The sequence below is a fragment of the Rhynchophorus ferrugineus genome, unplaced genomic scaffold (genome assembly GCF_030347505.1).
Source record: "Rhynchophorus ferrugineus isolate W39M unplaced genomic scaffold, kcgeb_rfMv2 rfM4, whole genome shotgun sequence".
In the NCBI taxonomy this organism is placed as follows: domain Eukaryota; kingdom Metazoa; phylum Arthropoda; class Insecta; order Coleoptera; family Curculionidae; genus Rhynchophorus; species Rhynchophorus ferrugineus.
This window is the reverse complement of record NW_027472583.1, coordinates 43637558-43653576: the sequence shown is the minus strand read 5'-3', so window position 1 is coordinate 43653576 and position 16019 is coordinate 43637558. Positions and strand designations below refer to the sequence as shown.

General features: G+C 30.5%; 4 protein-coding genes across 10 annotated transcripts; 1 reads left to right on the top strand and 3 right to left on the bottom strand.

The window, feature by feature from the left end:
- Positions 1–290: 290 nt before the first annotated feature.
- LOC143195343 (SAGA-associated factor 11 homolog) lies at positions 291–2009 on the bottom strand. Of its 3 annotated transcripts, none has more exons than XM_076402397.1 (3): positions 1373–2009; positions 1065–1241; positions 291–1011 (listed from the first exon to the last, which is right to left on the bottom strand). In XM_076402397.1, the coding sequence occupies exons 1-3, from the start codon at positions 1776–1778 to the stop codon at positions 821–823; spliced, it is 774 nt and encodes a 257-aa protein (XP_076258512.1). In that variant the 5' UTR covers positions 1779–2009; the 3' UTR covers positions 291–820. The 3 variants fall into 3 exon arrangements, with proteins under 3 accessions (XP_076258512.1, XP_076258513.1, XP_076258514.1); XM_076402398.1 differs by having other exon boundaries at positions 291–999; positions 1373–2008; XM_076402399.1 differs by having other exon boundaries at positions 882–1022; positions 1373–1922.
- A 1656-nt stretch (positions 2010–3665) lies between these two features.
- On the bottom strand, positions 3666–13013 carry Gale (UDP-galactose 4'-epimerase). Of its 5 annotated transcripts, none has more exons than XM_076402386.1 (7): positions 12628–13013; positions 10058–10188; positions 5569–5708; positions 5402–5515; positions 5162–5341; positions 4922–5035; positions 3666–4626 (listed from the first exon to the last, which is right to left on the bottom strand). In XM_076402386.1, the coding sequence occupies exons 2-7, from the start codon at positions 10158–10160 to the stop codon at positions 4207–4209; spliced, it is 1071 nt and encodes a 356-aa protein (XP_076258501.1). In that variant the 5' UTR covers positions 10161–10188; positions 12628–13013; the 3' UTR covers positions 3666–4206. The 5 variants fall into 5 exon arrangements, with proteins under 5 accessions (XP_076258501.1, XP_076258500.1, XP_076258503.1 ...); XM_076402385.1 differs by having other exon boundaries at positions 12639–13013; XM_076402388.1 differs by lacking the exon at positions 10058–10188 and having other exon boundaries at positions 12628–12651.
- A 329-nt stretch (positions 13014–13342) lies between these two features.
- Positions 13343–14011, top strand: LOC143195341 (CCAAT/enhancer-binding protein gamma). The gene is made up of 2 exons (XM_076402396.1): positions 13343–13571; positions 13629–14011. Exons 1-2 carry the CDS (start codon positions 13482–13484, stop codon positions 13878–13880), a joined length of 342 nt encoding a protein of 113 aa, XP_076258511.1. The 5' UTR covers positions 13343–13481; the 3' UTR covers positions 13881–14011.
- Positions 14012–14118: 107 nt separating this feature from the next.
- Positions 14119–15841, bottom strand: LOC143195333 (U6 small nuclear RNA (adenine-(43)-N(6))-methyltransferase). The gene has a single exon (XM_076402382.1). It carries the CDS (start codon positions 15781–15783, stop codon positions 14344–14346), a length of 1440 nt encoding a protein of 479 aa, XP_076258497.1. The 5' UTR covers positions 15784–15841; the 3' UTR covers positions 14119–14343.
- Between the last annotated feature and the right edge of the window lie 178 nt (positions 15842–16019).

Sequence of the window (16019 nt, the reverse complement as noted above, 5' to 3'; positions counted from 1 at the left end):
ATCGCCAAAAACGCTTCATGCAATTAATGGATTAAGTTAGAAAAACCACTACAAAATTTCCTTAATTACCTCACTTATCTCATTCATGGGATCTTTAATCAACACATTTTTAAATATCCAGAGGAGTATTAAACAAAACTGATACATACTCAAATTTAAAAATAATACTCTACAAATTGCACAGTTAAATCATAATTTAAAGCAAACTTTTTAAAAATATTAAATATTTTTATTTAGCAATATAAACAATAAAACAATAGTCCTAAATTTAATTTAAATTAAAACTACAGTTTATATCAATTTATTTATTTAAATAAAACTTATAAACCTAAATGGACTTTAAAATTACATATAAATAAATTATCTAAGATTTAATATAAATTTAAATGAATTAACCAAACCAAATTACATAACTATTTTTTTCATAATTACAGTTATTTCCCAATTAACCCTAAAATTAAAATAATATTAATTAATATAATTAATATTATGAAAATTTATAGAAGCAATATAAAAGTATTTTCTAGTTGATACATATTAAAAGTATTATGAACAATATTCAGTAATATATGGCACAATAATGTCATTGTTAATTATTTGTTGTAATAGGATATATAATATGTTGAAAAGGTTAATTCATATCAGGTAAAATATCAGTCAGTCAAAGATCAATGTCAACTAGAAAATATATTTTTAATTAAAGCCTTTTAAAGATATTTATCTAACTCAAGATCCCATAATATGCTACACATAAATAAAAATGTCTTTTTAAACTGGTACAAGCTCTAGCCATTGAAATTTCCATGTATCAAAAAACATACTATTTACTCATCATCATTGAGGAGCTAGGTGAATCCTTCCCTCTAGTTCTCTTTTTTGTTTTATCACGTTTCTTTGGAGAACTTGAAGAAGAAGCACCATCTGCTGGTGACATGCTGTGTGAACGGCGGTCCTGCAGATGTAACATATCACTGAACTTGGTCAAATCATCTTCCTCACCTGAATTTATCCCTAAACAATATCTAATCAAGATCATGATAGAGAATCTAGGATCAAAAACATACCCCTAGTCTTTTTTTTAACATCTTTCTTCTTTTTTCGGTTCCTTTTCTTCTTTGTAGAACTCCAGTCAGCATCATTGTCATCGTCACTTGGAATACCATCCCACACATTACTACTGTTATCATTTTTTTCTTGATTATTGGCGACTCTTCTTGAAGAAGAACGTAATCTGCTCATTCCTAAAATTATAGATTACTAAATAAATCCAAAATATTTTCAATATAGTTATTACACACTAGATAAAAGATAACACTGTAATTAATTATTAACAACACATAGTTATTATAAAATGATGTTTATTTATTATTACCCATGCATTTATCTAAATGTGTAGCAAATCTGGAAGCAGCAACAGCTCCATCACAATTAGGACATACACTTCTTGTCTCTTGATTCTTTTTTACATTAGGCTGTTGAAAAATATCACCATCATTAGAATCTTCTTCATCTCCACTCTCTACCTCTAAACAATACGCATTAGTTCGATATTTTCTGTGTAAATCGAAAATGATTCCTAATGTTAATTCCTTAACAAGGTTATCAATGAAACTTCTTATACATGATTGAAGAACTTCTTTATCACTCATCATCTCTTCAAAATCTTTAATAAGATTCTCAAATAAATTTATATCTTCATCATGATCAACTATTTCCTCTAACTGTGATTCTGTTAGTAGACCCTCGTCGGAATCTTCGTCCTCTTCAGGGCTGGACATTTTAAATTTAAATTGACCGCCTTACACCAAAACACAATCACAATACTCTAACCTCAACGCGAATATAAAGTTACAATAAAAATAATTGAATAGGGCCGTATAGGTTTTAATCAATATCAAAAATCTTATATGTGTTTTAAGAAATCACTTCAATACTTGAATAAAACGTTGAAAAACCAATATACAAATACAAAATTAAAGATTATTTTGAAAGAAATCGCTTTGAAGTTGGCTACTTTACGCGTCAAAAGTCTTCTTATCACATCAGAGGCATTAGCAGATAAAGGATTAAAAATAAGCCTGCGTTCGAACAAGGGGTGCCGCCTAGGGATGTTGGCCACAAAAAAAAATATATCAATATATCGTTTTCGATGTTTTTAAAAAAATATCGATATATCGGAGAAAAAAAATATCGATATTTTTTCTGCATCCCTAATTCGAACGCATGTATAGATTTTGATATATTTTATTCCTTATATATTTTTACGATTGTTATTTGAATATTATTTTTTAAACTGCATATTTGATTATGATCTCTTCTATATATAATAGAGATAGAGTTCTGAATAAGAATAATGCGTAATTGCGCATATATACCTATCATTTTTATTGATATATAATTATTACGTTATATACTCTTGCTATTATTTTTTTAAATTATGTAACTTATTATGTTCTGCAATAGAACTATTAATAATCAATCATCAACTGTAATCTTTAAACATATGCTTACAAAAATATTAAAACCAGAAACACATAAAAATACCAAAATTATTACTACAATTCTCATAATAGAATTTTCACGTCATCCACAAGCATCAAATTCCATTTTATCAACACATTCCTAACATATCCATAAAATATAAAAATTCAAAATATCCTCTATATTTCGTAATTGCCTCCCTCCGATATATAGGTTATATACCGTTACGAACCTAAGTATCGCGGCTATGTTCAAGATAGGGATGCCAAAAAAATATCGATATTGTTGACCGGTATTTCGATATTTTTATAAGCCAATATTTTCCTATACTTTTTCAAAAATAAATTAAATATATTTTGTTTATTAAATATATATATATATATATATATATATATATATATATATATAGTGCAAAAAATATTAATATATTTTTTCTCCAATATATAGACATTTTTTTAATATCGAAATCGATTTTTTTTAATACCGAGATTTTTTTTAATATCGGTATTTTTCTTGGTGACCGACACTCCTACCTGAATAAGGCTATTTTAAGACTACCTGAATGGTGAACAAGTGATATGGGTTTTCTCTATTTTCTAAGGGATAAAAACCCTCAGTGTCGCTTTGTATCGCCTCTTATTTCCTTGAATAAAGCAATTTTTAAAGTAAATTAATAGTTTTCTTGTGTATGTGTGAATTTTTTATAAAATTATTACTGGCGTATCGGACTTATTCCTTTTATTTTAAATTACATAATGTTCCAGACATTGTAGAATTATAATTTCATCCTACTAGTATAGTAAAAATTTATGTTCTGAAACATAGGATCAGTATAAGCCATCTTAAGGTATATTGGTAAAATTAAATAACTAGATTAATTAGTAGATTTGAGATCCCAATATTTGAGGTAAAATTATCAAATTATGACATCATTAATAGTTTAATTCAGTTCAAGTTAAGCACATACACATACCTACCAAAAAATGTCTATCCTATAAATTAAAATTTTATCAGTTTTTCGATGAAATTAATATTTTATGGTAAGTTTACTTAGAATTTATAGTCTTATTTGTTGAAAAAAAAACACACCTTTTGATTATTTTTGTATTGTATGAGATATCATTAACTACAAATATTGGCTTACTTACAATGGAAGGTTTTATTTGTTGGAACAAATACACATCTTTGAATTATTTTTTTATTGTATGAAGTATTTTTACTGACAAAGTTGTACTTTAAAACGTGTAGTATTGTCAGGCTTTTATTCACAGTTTACAATAAAAAGAAATTAAAATTAAATATTTGTATAATTAAAACACATTGTAATATTAAAATAAATGCATTAGTATCACAATGGCGTTAAAGAGTGCGCGCCTTTAATAGTGATAGCATGCAAGAAATAATATTCTTTGTAAACTCAATTCACTGTCACATATTTTAATTAAGTAGATAATAAATAATAATAGAAGTAATATATGGCAAGTCACTCTATGTAAAAATAAACTACATTTATCCATTATTTGTCGACATACATACTTAGAAGCTCAAGGATTCCATATGTGATGAAACTCTGAGCATAGGTCAACTATCTCCGAAGCAAGAATAAGGAAATATATATATATATCATATAACTAAAAAGGGTCACTTCAGAAATAGTATAACCTGAGCACCATTTAGGTCAATTAATTGTTCTAGATAAAATAGTTAGGTAGATAAATAATTAGGTCAACATCCCTGACAGGGACTTTGGAAACCTTTTGGATTTTTTTGTTGCCAATTCCATGTGTCTTTGCACATTAAGAAGATATCTCTTGTAGCTGTCCAGTTAAGCTCCCTTGTGGCCAGCGAAGCATCGGCATAGCACTCTGCAATGTCCCCTTCACGTCGTCCCACCACCTGGTACCTAACTTCCCGTCCGGACGCCTTCTCAAAGGCGTTTACCACGTCCAAAACAGAATATCCTCGACCTGTACCTAAATTATACGCTTTCCACGAAGTAAAGGTAGGTTGTAGCATTTTTTCTAAAGCTTTGAGATGGCCTATTGCTAAATCAGTGATATGGATGTAATCTCTGACTCCAGTACCATCATGGGTGGGATAGTCGTTTCCAAAGACTTGCAATTTCTCACGTCTTCCCACAGCCACCTAAAAAACACAGAAATATTAATTTATATGCTGTAAGTACAATAACCATTGTTTTCTTTATCTTAATGGCATATCAAATTCCACGAATAAAACTAATGAAAAAATATTTAAATAAATAATACATAAGGTTTAGTTAATATTTAAACTTCCTGAAGGTTAAACTACTAGCAGCAAATCAAATAAATAAGATCGTAACAAATATTTACCCACAACGCTGTAATCAAATCTATTATTAAACAATGTTATTAACGATATTATATTTTTATGAAGGTATCAATGTTAACAACAATCTTACTTGCGATATATAGGGCATTAGATTATTAGGGATTCCAGAGGGATCTTCACCGATTAATCCAGATTCATGGGCTCCTACTGGGTTGAAATATCTAAGAAGAATGACTTTCCAATCCTAAAACATATATATATGTAGTATGATATGAATAAATTGAAAAATATAAATGATACAATTATCTTAGTCAACATTATCTGAATAGAAGACAATAACAATAACTGTTATTTAGTTGTGAAAACTTACTGGGTCACTTGTACAGAGATCTTTTAGGATTTCCTCCACGAAGTACTTGGTTTTTCCATAAGGATTTGTGCAACCTTGCCCAGTTGGGTGTTCTTCAGTAATGGGGAGGAATTGAGGAGTACCATACACGGTCGCAGAAGAGGAAAATACTAATTTCTTTACTCCATTGTTGCTCATGACCTGCAACAATCGCAATGATTTGCATTTCTTCTCGTTCAGAAAACATTATTGAATAATTACCTCGAATAAAGCGCTGGATCCTCCGATATTGTTCTGATAGTAAGTCAATGGTATTTTGACTGACTCGCCAACTGCTTTCAAAGCGGCAAAATGAATGACTGAATCGATTTTATGCTACAACACGAGTAATTTTAGTCATTGAGACAATGTTGGCTTTTTCAACTTACATTTTTGAAAATTTTGTCGAGAGCATCTTTGTCCCGAATGTCCACATTGTAAAATATCACTTTTTCACCGGTTATCTTTTCGACTCGTTGAAGGGCTTCGGGCTTTTCATTATTTTTCGCATAACAATTGACCATATTATCTGTACATAGACGGAAAGAAATCTATCAAATAAATCCTTTTTAGAAGTCAGATTGATAGCTTTGAATTATACTTTTTGATATTTTCTAAACTATCTTGGTATACTTGTTGGTAAAGCGTTTAGTTCTACCAGTAAGTATTATTTATCAAAAGGTTGCAGCAATAAAACTAACCTAGTTTGAAACAGTTAATCATAAAAATGCAATCTAATTGAGTAATTTTTAATCTAGATTTTAGAGTAATATTAATATTCCAAATAAGTATTTAGTAATCAGCATGAACAAATTATTTGTAATTAGAATAGTTTTAAATAATGCATTAATAAAATTGGCCCAGGCAGATTATTTCATTATAAAGTGTTTGTAGTGTGACTATTCTGTTAGGTTGACAATAACATTTCTATTATGTTATGATTTATTTCAGAATTTTTATATATTCTAATTGTTTATATTAGATTACAAAGAAATAAAGAGAAGTCCTTAGATAGACAGAGGAATTATCACTCCCGTCCATTCCCAAAAGAGCTGGACTCGACAAGGTACCAAACACCCAAGATAATGGCCTAGAAAAGCTCATAAACTCCACCACAGTGATGCAACCTGGCAAACCGACTAAGAATGTCATACTAGCCCATATAATATAATCTGCCTACTCGAAAATCTTCTTTTGAAATTATTTAAACATTACATTGAAGAAAATGAACTTATCCCGCCCCAACAATTTAGATTCCGTTTGAGACATTTGACCATCAATCAAATACATCTAATTGTCCACATGATAGGAATACGGCGCTATTATACAGTTTGAATGTTAGAAAACTCCTTGTTTTGGTGGATTCGTAAAATTATTTGTTCAATTCATCATCATAAATCCATCCATCATATATATGAGTAACCATTCTGGTCTGGGTTATATTAGTCTCCAATTTTTAAATAACTTATGATGATCTTGATCCATATCTTTTTCGGAGCGGCTCTCTGCGTCTTCCTGCGTAAAGAATTAATTCACCTTTCATTCACCAGGTATGTACAAAGCACTATATTCCACGCCTCTAGATTTATTCCTCAATCAACGCGCAATGATTGCGCACCCTAAACGAATGACTTAATGTAGAATCTTACCTTAAGCATTATATGCATGTATAAGCTTAACTTATACATGCCAAACTGTAATAGTGTCCAAGCGTTGTGGCCCTACCGATGTTGCTGCAAATAATTGGCGATCCGTGAGTTATTTGCTTGAATTGAATTCGTATCATCAAGAATGCTAAAAGTCTCGACATCTGTATCAGCGAATACAGCCCTATCATCAGCGAACGTCAGATCGATCAACAGATTTGTATAATCTTATTGAACACCATATATATTTTTATAGACTTTTAGCATAATTGCACCCATTAGTACGTTGAAGAGCAGTCATGAAGCGACATCACCTTGGCAAACATCGGTTCAGGCCTCAAATGTATTTACAAAATCAATTCACAGCTAATAAAACTATAGTAAGATACCTGAAGAACTTTAATAATTTTTAGAGAAACATATTCGGCTTTCAAAGCTATTCAAGTGAGGACTAGTATGGACAGTCGAAAACAGACCAAAAATAAATAAAAACACATTCAACATGTAACTACGTTTCTCCGTAAAGTGGCGTAAGTAAACCCTTTAAAATAATGTTTCCCCACAAGCCTTGGCCATTTATTTTGTCACTTGGTCGGCTCCAGTGATTTTATCACACTTTTTAATCGGTTTATTGTTGTTCCTTCATTTATCCATGGTTGGCTCGTCATCAGGAAATTGAAGCTTCTGAAATGACAGTTACTGACAGAGTGGCTAAACCCTATAATGGATCGTAGTTGTAGAGTTCAAATACCTGCTAAATCCGGCCCTGATAATAGGATTAATATCAGGCTGAGCCTGCTATTAATTATTAGAAAAGTAAATAAAAGTAGTCTAGCAAATATGGATTTACATAGAAAAACCGTTGTACAATTAATGTACAAACACAATAATGATTACCGTAGCTACTTAACTACGATATATTATAAGTTAACCTAAAATACAAGATTTCTATTGGAACTTCGGAAGAATATTATATAAAAAATACAACTTTATTAAAATACAGTTTTATAATCCATAAAATACAGTATAATCAATCCATAAAGCATTTTCAATTTTTAAAGGTACAAATATATGGAAGCTGAATTTTATACATAATGTTGAGGAAGCCCTTGATAATTAATCCTATCTATTAGTGAAATGATGTCTTGTTTTGAATATTTCTTTTCATTAGAAACACATAATATATAACAGAGTTCAAGCCTTTTACATTAGATTTGAATTTCTTAATTTGTGTCGATAGGCTTTAAAAAATGCCCATCATGGAAACAAAACCATAATATTAATAAATCAATCGACCAAAACACTAATTCAACAGAAAAAATATAGATTCATGTAATATATTAGGCGTATGGTTTTATTTTTCAGTATTTCCATATGTTTTTTAGTTAGCCCTAACCCTCAAAAGATGAGACGAGTTGATGATTAGGAGCAGTGTTCGAAGATGATCATGGACAATGGATGAAACATGGTTCCATCATTTCACTCAGTAGTCCAAGCGACAATTATCCGAGAGGACTGCATACGATGAACCCGTTCCAAAGCGTGGGAAAACGAGACAGTCGGCTGGCAAGGTTATGGCGTCTGTATTTTGGGATGGGCATGGAATAATTTTCATTGATTACTTTGAAAAAGGAAGGACCATCAACAGCGACTATTATATAGCGTTATGGGACCGTTTGAAGGCCGAAATCCCCGAAAAACGGCCGCATTTGAAGAAAAGTGCTGCTTCACCAAGACAATGCACCGTGTCAAAAATTCATGAATTGGGCTTCGAATGGCTTCCTCATCCACCGTATTCTCCAGATCTGGCCTCCAGCGACTATTCATGTTCTCAGACCGCAAAAGAATGCTCACTGGGAAGAAATTTTCGTTGAATGAAAATGTGATCGACGAAACTGAGGCCTATTTTGAAGCAAAGGACAAATCGTACTACAAAAATTGTATCGAAAAGTTGGAGGATCCAATCACGATTCACGGGACGATTGATCACTAAGATCAAAATCACTAATCTATCAGAGTTGATAGATTAATGAAAAATGAAATGTTGAAAACCCTGTGCCAACTGTCTTGCTCCATCGATCTAAACAAGTGGTAATCACAAGGCGTTATATCTAGTGAATGAAACACTCTCACAATAAGCTACTGAAAACTTTTGTTTTCTTTCCCAACAAGCAATGACACCGTGATACTGAAACCAGTTCCAAATAGTATATTCAATCAATTGACGTTGTAGCCATTTTCCCCCTTTTAGATCTTTTCCACCGCACGGAAACGCTCAGAGACAGTTGATTCATCAAATGCTAAGTTGTTAGTTTATATTGTTCTATAATATGCTGTTAATATTATTAACATATATTTTAATTATAATATTTTATGTTGTTATATAAAATTATTTGGGAGTTTGTGCTAAGTTTTCGTTTAATAATTCATTGTCTTTTTTTTTTGGTCCTACATGCCGTTCCTTATCATTGACAAACCACTTTCGAATCGTTAAAATGAAAACTGACAAGAGTAACAATCACAATTAGTTTTTAAACTTCGGTAACAGATTTCTTCAAATCCAACAATAAAGGTAATCAAACATGTAATTTTGGACCTCTGTATACATTGAATAATTCAATAGTACTAAATGGAGAACTATTATTTTATGTAGAGAAACATGAAAACCATTAAATTTAGCAGTTGTTTACGTTGACACTTCGCATTTTTAAAATTAAGTCGGACAACGAGCATTTTGAAAAAATATTAATCAACGAAAACTGACGTCAGCTACATAGTCTAATTTATAAAAGCACTTAACATATCTTAAACACATTAAAAAAGATGTTTTTTAATAAAATAATCCTTACACAAACATTAGACGATCAAAAAGGATGATGATTCAGGTACCGAAAATAATAATAAATCTATAATAACAGTTAAATTGCACCAAAAAAGATAATACTATCAATTAGTTATGACTAATCACTGATAACTAACTGGAAACTTAATGAAATTCTCAAATTTCACACGAACTGATTACTATTTCACAATTATTAATTATGATGACCTAGAATCACAATTTCGTTAGTGGCGACAAAATCGCATAGAAAAAAAAACGGACGTCGTATAAAATTGCCGACACAATAATTAGGTAATATAAAAGTCAAAGTCAGAAATAACTATCAAAATTCAATTAGGTTTAATATTTCTTATTTATGTTTTAAGGTATATAAAAATGTTATATACAAACCTATGGCAATTACACTGTAGTTATTTTTAAGCAATTCAACAACAGTGTGCGAGCCAACATATCCAGCGCCGCCAGTAACCAAGATTGTACTGTTGCCCTTCATTTTTTCATCGGAGTCAGAGATCCACCATCTACCAAACACAAAATGATATTAAACCAAAGTGCGGGTGCAACATCACCAATTTTACTAGCATTTAGCCTATGAAAATATTTTCCCAGATTAAAAAGCATACCAAGCCACCAATTAACATTTGCATTTCAAATTATTGATAACATCAAATTGCTTGCATGTGACAGTTGCTGATAACTGTATCATTGATAATGCGGAATTCTGGACGTTTTTCCAGTTCCACCTTGTCTCTGGTATTTCTGTTATTTTCATCACCGCTGGATCGTTTTTCATTACTATCTACAGTTAATTAAAACAAACCATGTAATTAGGATTGTAAAAAATCATTTAACAATAATATCAACACCATTACTCTAATATTTATCAAATAACTCAATTAAATATTTCAAATAATTAAAAGTTAGTTCATATAAACGACACAAGTATATAAAACAGTTCAAGTGAAATGAACTTATTATATGAATTAAAATACTTCTATATAAAATATAAATGTATTCGAGGAATAAATATCCCTATCTTGTGTGTTAGAAACTGTAAGCTAACGTTGATGATTTATATTTTAAAGATAGATTACAGTGTGAAGTATTCAATGGAGACCCAAGTCAAACACAAGAAAAATTTACAATAGCACTAAAAAAAGCTATAATCACTCTTAATAGTCATGGTATGATAGAGTTTTTTAAATTAGAGTGTTTAATGACTTGTGATTTTAGGAAATTATTTTCTGTTATCACTGAGTTCAACCAATTTTGAAGAAATAATGCTATTGATTGTTACTGTGGATGTTTCATTCGTTGCAAAAAATTACCGAAAATTATGGTTATTAGATGAAATAATGGATGATAATTTAAAATGATGATTGCATTAAACTTAAACATCTTACTTAATATTTAACAGCAGAAATTACTTCTGAAATTATAGTGTGTAAATATATAGCTTGATTGTGAATTGTATTGTATGCTCAATAGCCATAAAATAGCAATAAAGACCTATGATGACAACGTAATAGTGAAACTAACAAATAAAATGAAAAGTTATATTCTACTTTATTGAAGATGTACAACACAAAGAAGAAACGCAGATAAATGTTTGACGAAACATTCTTGATGATGTTAATTTAATTGATCTGTTACATAACAATAAGTCTCTCATAAATATTACAAGAACCAGGTCATCCGACTGTTGCGGGCTATTGGTTTGCTAAAGCATGGTCATGGACTCTTACATTCAGGCCATACTCTTGGATTAGATTACGTGCGAATAAATTCATCAAGTAGGCAAGCAGTACTGTGAAAATGGAAATTAACACGCATAAGACAAGGTCGAATTTAATTTTAAAACTGGTCATCATCACTGTAATATATAATAAAAAGAATCGCAGCTTGATAATTATGTCATACCAAACGCATTAAATTTGGAAAACATATAGTCTTTAATTTAACAACAGTTATATAATGACAACAGAATTATTTTGGAAAAGTATACTCCAATAGTAGCAGATTTAAGCAAACAAGCTTGTTCAAATTATGGCAAAACATCTCAAAGATAAATTGAAGCGTTAAGTATATCGTAAGATAAAACTACGTTTAATAATAATTAGAAACCAATTTAAAAGTTTGGCACTTCATTTGGACTAGCAATTAATAGAAAGAGTGAATTGATTAACAGCTGAAACTAATACAAATTAATTGTGTTGGTTTATCCGTGATGTATTTGACGTGTTTGAATATTAAATATATTATCCGCGTTTATTTTTGCTTGGATGTAATCACCGCGATTTTTGTGTATGTTAATAGACAAAATATGAGGTTTTACTCAAATGATGTAATGTTTATCTATGTAATACTACCGAATTTATATTGAATTGACTAAAGACAAGTGTATCAGGGATAAATTAGCCTTGAAATTGGAAAAAAGTTAAAAATAAAGTGCTAGTGTTTAAAACTATGGATCCTCGTACATCCTAACGGTATTGATTTGTGAATAAAATTCTACGAAAATATTATACTATTCTTTATTTTCGTAATCCTTGGCCGTTTCCTATTTTAAATAAAGTACCGCTAAAAATTAATAATAAAAAACATACCTGGAGGGTGATTTAAAGGTTTACGTAGCATAAACTCAAACCATAACAAAAATGCAAATATGTATATAAAATACAAATAAATAACTCCCGTTTGAAATTCATTAATCACTAAAAATTATTCCCATTATGTAGCGGCGGTAATTATTATATTTATATACGAAGTGTTAAATAATTACATGTATGGCCCCCGAACATCTAGAGAATAAGTTAGAGCTATGTATATTATTCTTAAATGAACTGCAGCTTACTTTTTTTTAAGAGACACAATTATCCCGGCTTTGTTAGGTGGCGAAACACTAAATAAACCCCCCGAAGAAACATAACACAACCAAACCAACTCTGTCGATCACTTACCCGCAACTTACTTTGTTAAGTAGCCTAAGGGTACTATAGCATAGTAAAACACTGCGAAAACGTACGTCGATTTATATAACAGCGATAACATCGTTATCATTTATTTTAGTTAAACAATAAAGAAATTTAACAATTCACTTGTAAAAACTGTATACGTGTGTAGGACGGCGACTGTTTCGCGATACATGACAACATCGCTTGTCATGTTTTTACTTTAAACGCTGACCTAAAATTAAAACAGCTCGATTTTACTATAAACACTTATTCGTTTTATTATTATATTACTGTGTATACTATAATTTTGTTATATATAAATTTGGGAATTGAATAAAATCACTTATATGATTAATTATCATGGATTTGTTTGTATAATCTGGCAACACTGCGTATATTCTTAGAATTCACGGCCGACGACCATGTGTGTGACGTTTGTCAGTTATCAAGGACGTACCGATGTAATATTCGACATATGTTATCCGGGCTGTTTAAATAAATGTGAGAATTGTTTTGATTGAACGTAAATTCTAAATTGTGGTAAGATATTATATTTAAAATATTTATTCGTCCGCATTTTAAAACAATTAATATTTGTCCACCAAATAATAAATAATTATTTAAAACCAAAATAATCTTGTGAATTAGCCTCTAGTTTTCCTGTCATTAAACGGCAAGGACGCTATTGCTGTCTATTTTTGACATTGACATTAGTAGAGACGTGTTTTCATATTTGTTGTTACAAAAAATGTGAAGTGTTCGCAAAACCTAACTGTAATTCGTTAGAAAACAGTAGATGAACTAAAGCGACAGCGAACTTCGTGAGTCTTAATAGTGTCTTATTTTGTTTACAATTAAAAATGCCAAGAAAGGGTCGTGTCAAAAAGGAAGGACCTGAATCTGGCGAGGATACCGATGAGTATCGAAAAAGGAGAGACCGTAACAACTTGGTGAGCAACATATAAAGACAGTAGTAGCAATATAGCACTATAATGGGTATTTTGTAGGCTGTCAAACGCAGTAGAGTAAAATCCAAACAGAAAACTATAGAAACAGTAAACAGAGTTAATGAACTTCGAAATGAGAACTCAGTATTAGAAGAAAAAGTTAAAAGTCTCACCAAGGAGCTCAGTTTTTTAAAGGAACTTTTCCTTGCACATGCCTCCAACACTGTAGATTCTTCTAAATATCAAGGTGTTGATCTACAAAAATTACTAGATGATTCTACGGCAGGTTCCAGTGGAGGAAATATCAAATAAAAATTTTAGCAATTTTGTAAAATCTAAATATGTAAGATAAGAGCTGTGGCCTTTTAGTAGTAGTTTTGTTTTTATTTGCATCACAAAAATTTAACATTTTGTTCTTGTTATAAAGAGACAATGTCATGTAAGTATTTCATAGATTTATTATGGACAATTATAATTTGTGATGGCTATATATTTAACATTTTTATTTTTTATATATATTATAAAAAAGGAATTTATAAAAAACTGTATATTTGATGTTGATTTTCAATAATAAATTTTTATTAAAATATAACAGTTATTTTTCACCATACAAATCAAATTAGCTCTTGACCATCCCCCTGTCAGTAAAAAAATGTATCAGGTTATTTCAAAGCAGCCTGATGAAAAATCAACAAGTATTTCAACATCGAAAAAATCTAAAAATAAATATCACTTCTCACTCTCTCCCAAAGCACCAAATTAAACTTTTTCCTTATTAAGCTGCTAATTTTGCATCATCTTTGCAAATATTGTTTTTGACATATTGCAGGATCTGATGAAGATATTCACGATTATGATCTTCATTAAGAGTGTTGAATTCAAGGTATAGTTTATCCTGATCACAATTAAAGGCACACATGAATTTGAAGACTTCACGACTTGAGTCACTATCAGTGCTTAATCTTAATTTTTTGCAGGTATTTTCACAAATATCTTCTATTGTTCTTTTAGCAGGTGATATTACTTCATCTTCATCATTATCATTCTGTTCTGGAACATCTTGCATTGATAAGGAATCTTCAGAAGTCTGTCTCATTCTCTCCCTTCTCTTTCTTCTTTGATGAGACCAAGTATTGGAACTTGTTGTTAAAAAATATCTCTGATGCATTTTATTTCTGGTTACTTCCTCTATTGTCATTTTTAAATTTTTAAACATTGTTAAGATAGTATCGGTCATATTACTAACACTTTCTGAGGTGGTATCTTTAACAGGAAGCTGATAAATTAATGGAGCTTTGCATTTTGGGGGTTTTGCTGATAACTTAACTAAATCAAGTGCTTTTTTCAGATCATAATTTGTAAATGTCCAGGCTAAACCCCATCTAGTAGTATTGCCTTGACAAAACTCAGTTTCCTTAAAACTTGATACCTGAATATCTCTTAGAGTTTTTTTCAATACTGGCAAATCTCTCTTTTGTCCTACCATTGTTGTATAAATGAGCACACGGTTTTGTAAAATTTTACTTTCTGCCATCAGCCTTTGTATAAACTCCACTTCTCCTCCTTTAGCAACTACTTCATTTGTACTAGCTACAAAAGCATTTTTAGGATGGGGTCTGTTCTTTGATCTGGCTTTAAAAAAAGGATGAAGTTCTTGAGTATTTGAAAAAAATGGGGGATTGCACATACAAAAATCAATGTGGCTTGCACAGTCTACTATATCAGTCAGTAATGTATCACCTGAAGTATGAACTATGCTAATTAATTCAGTAAGATTGTTTCGTTCTACATTGTTATGTGCAAAAGTTACACTATCCTTATCTGATTCTGTGGCTATCATAGACCACTCATTTTTTTTGGCTGCCAACAATGGATAAACACATGAAGCACCAGTTCCTATATCAACCCCTTTTATGTCTTTTTCTCTGCATATAAAGTCCATCAAATCTTCAATCCACAGAATGTAGTTTAACCTTAAAGGAATAGTCGGAATCAATTTATTTTTGGGTATTTCTACATCCAGATCGAAATCCTTTTTCAATAGCGTCCTCGATAAGGATCTCAAAGCATCAGGATCTTTAAAATCAAACATTGTCTTTCCTGATATATCTAATTTTACATACTGTTTAAATTCCGGATATGTCACTGCTAATTCTTTGAAATCTGGTGGTTTATGGTAAATATTGCGAGGATGCATGTACTTATTCATCGACATTTTCAAAATTTTACGATGAGAAACCGCCACAAAAAGATTAAACTAGGTTAAGTTTGGTATTTCTTCTCTCGAGTAAGTGTCAATTAGGGATGCCAAAAAATATAGATCTCTGGATATTTTTAACTGATATATTGAAATTTTTGTTTTTCGATATATTTCAAAAATAATTAAAAATAAATAATAAATAAAAATATCAATATCACTAAATATCTATATTTTTTAAATATCGATATTAT

Coding starts and splice junctions, on each gene's coding strand:
- LOC143195343 (XM_076402397.1), bottom strand. CDS start 1,778: ATGTCCAGCCCTGAAGAGGACGAAGATTCCGACGAGGGTCTACTAACA. Junction 1,242..1,372: donor ACATTTAGATAAATGCATGG/GTAATAATAAAT, acceptor CTATAATTTTAG/GAATGAGCAGATTACGTTCT. Junction 1,012..1,064: donor TGTTAAAAAAAAGACTAGGG/GTATGTTTTTGA, acceptor GATATTGTTTAG/GGATAAATTCAGGTGAGGAA.
- LOC143195341 (XM_076402396.1), top strand. CDS start 13,482: ATGCCAAGAAAGGGTCGTGTCAAAAAGGAAGGACCTGAATCTGGCGAG. Junction 13,572..13,628: donor GGAGAGACCGTAACAACTTG/GTGAGCAACATA, acceptor GGTATTTTGTAG/GCTGTCAAACGCAGTAGAGT.
- Gale (XM_076402385.1), bottom strand. CDS start 12,727: ATGATAACGATGTTATCGCTGTTATATAAATCGACGTACGTTTTCGCA. Junction 5,036..5,161: donor ATCTCTGTACAAGTGACCCA/GTAAGTTTTCAC, acceptor TATATGTTTTAG/GATTGGAAAGTCATTCTTCT. Junction 4,627..4,921: donor TAATGCCCTATATATCGCAA/GTAAGATTGTTG, acceptor TGTGTTTTTTAG/GTGGCTGTGGGAAGACGTGA.
- LOC143195333 (XM_076402382.1), bottom strand. CDS start 15,783: ATGTCGATGAATAAGTACATGCATCCTCGCAATATTTACCATAAACCA.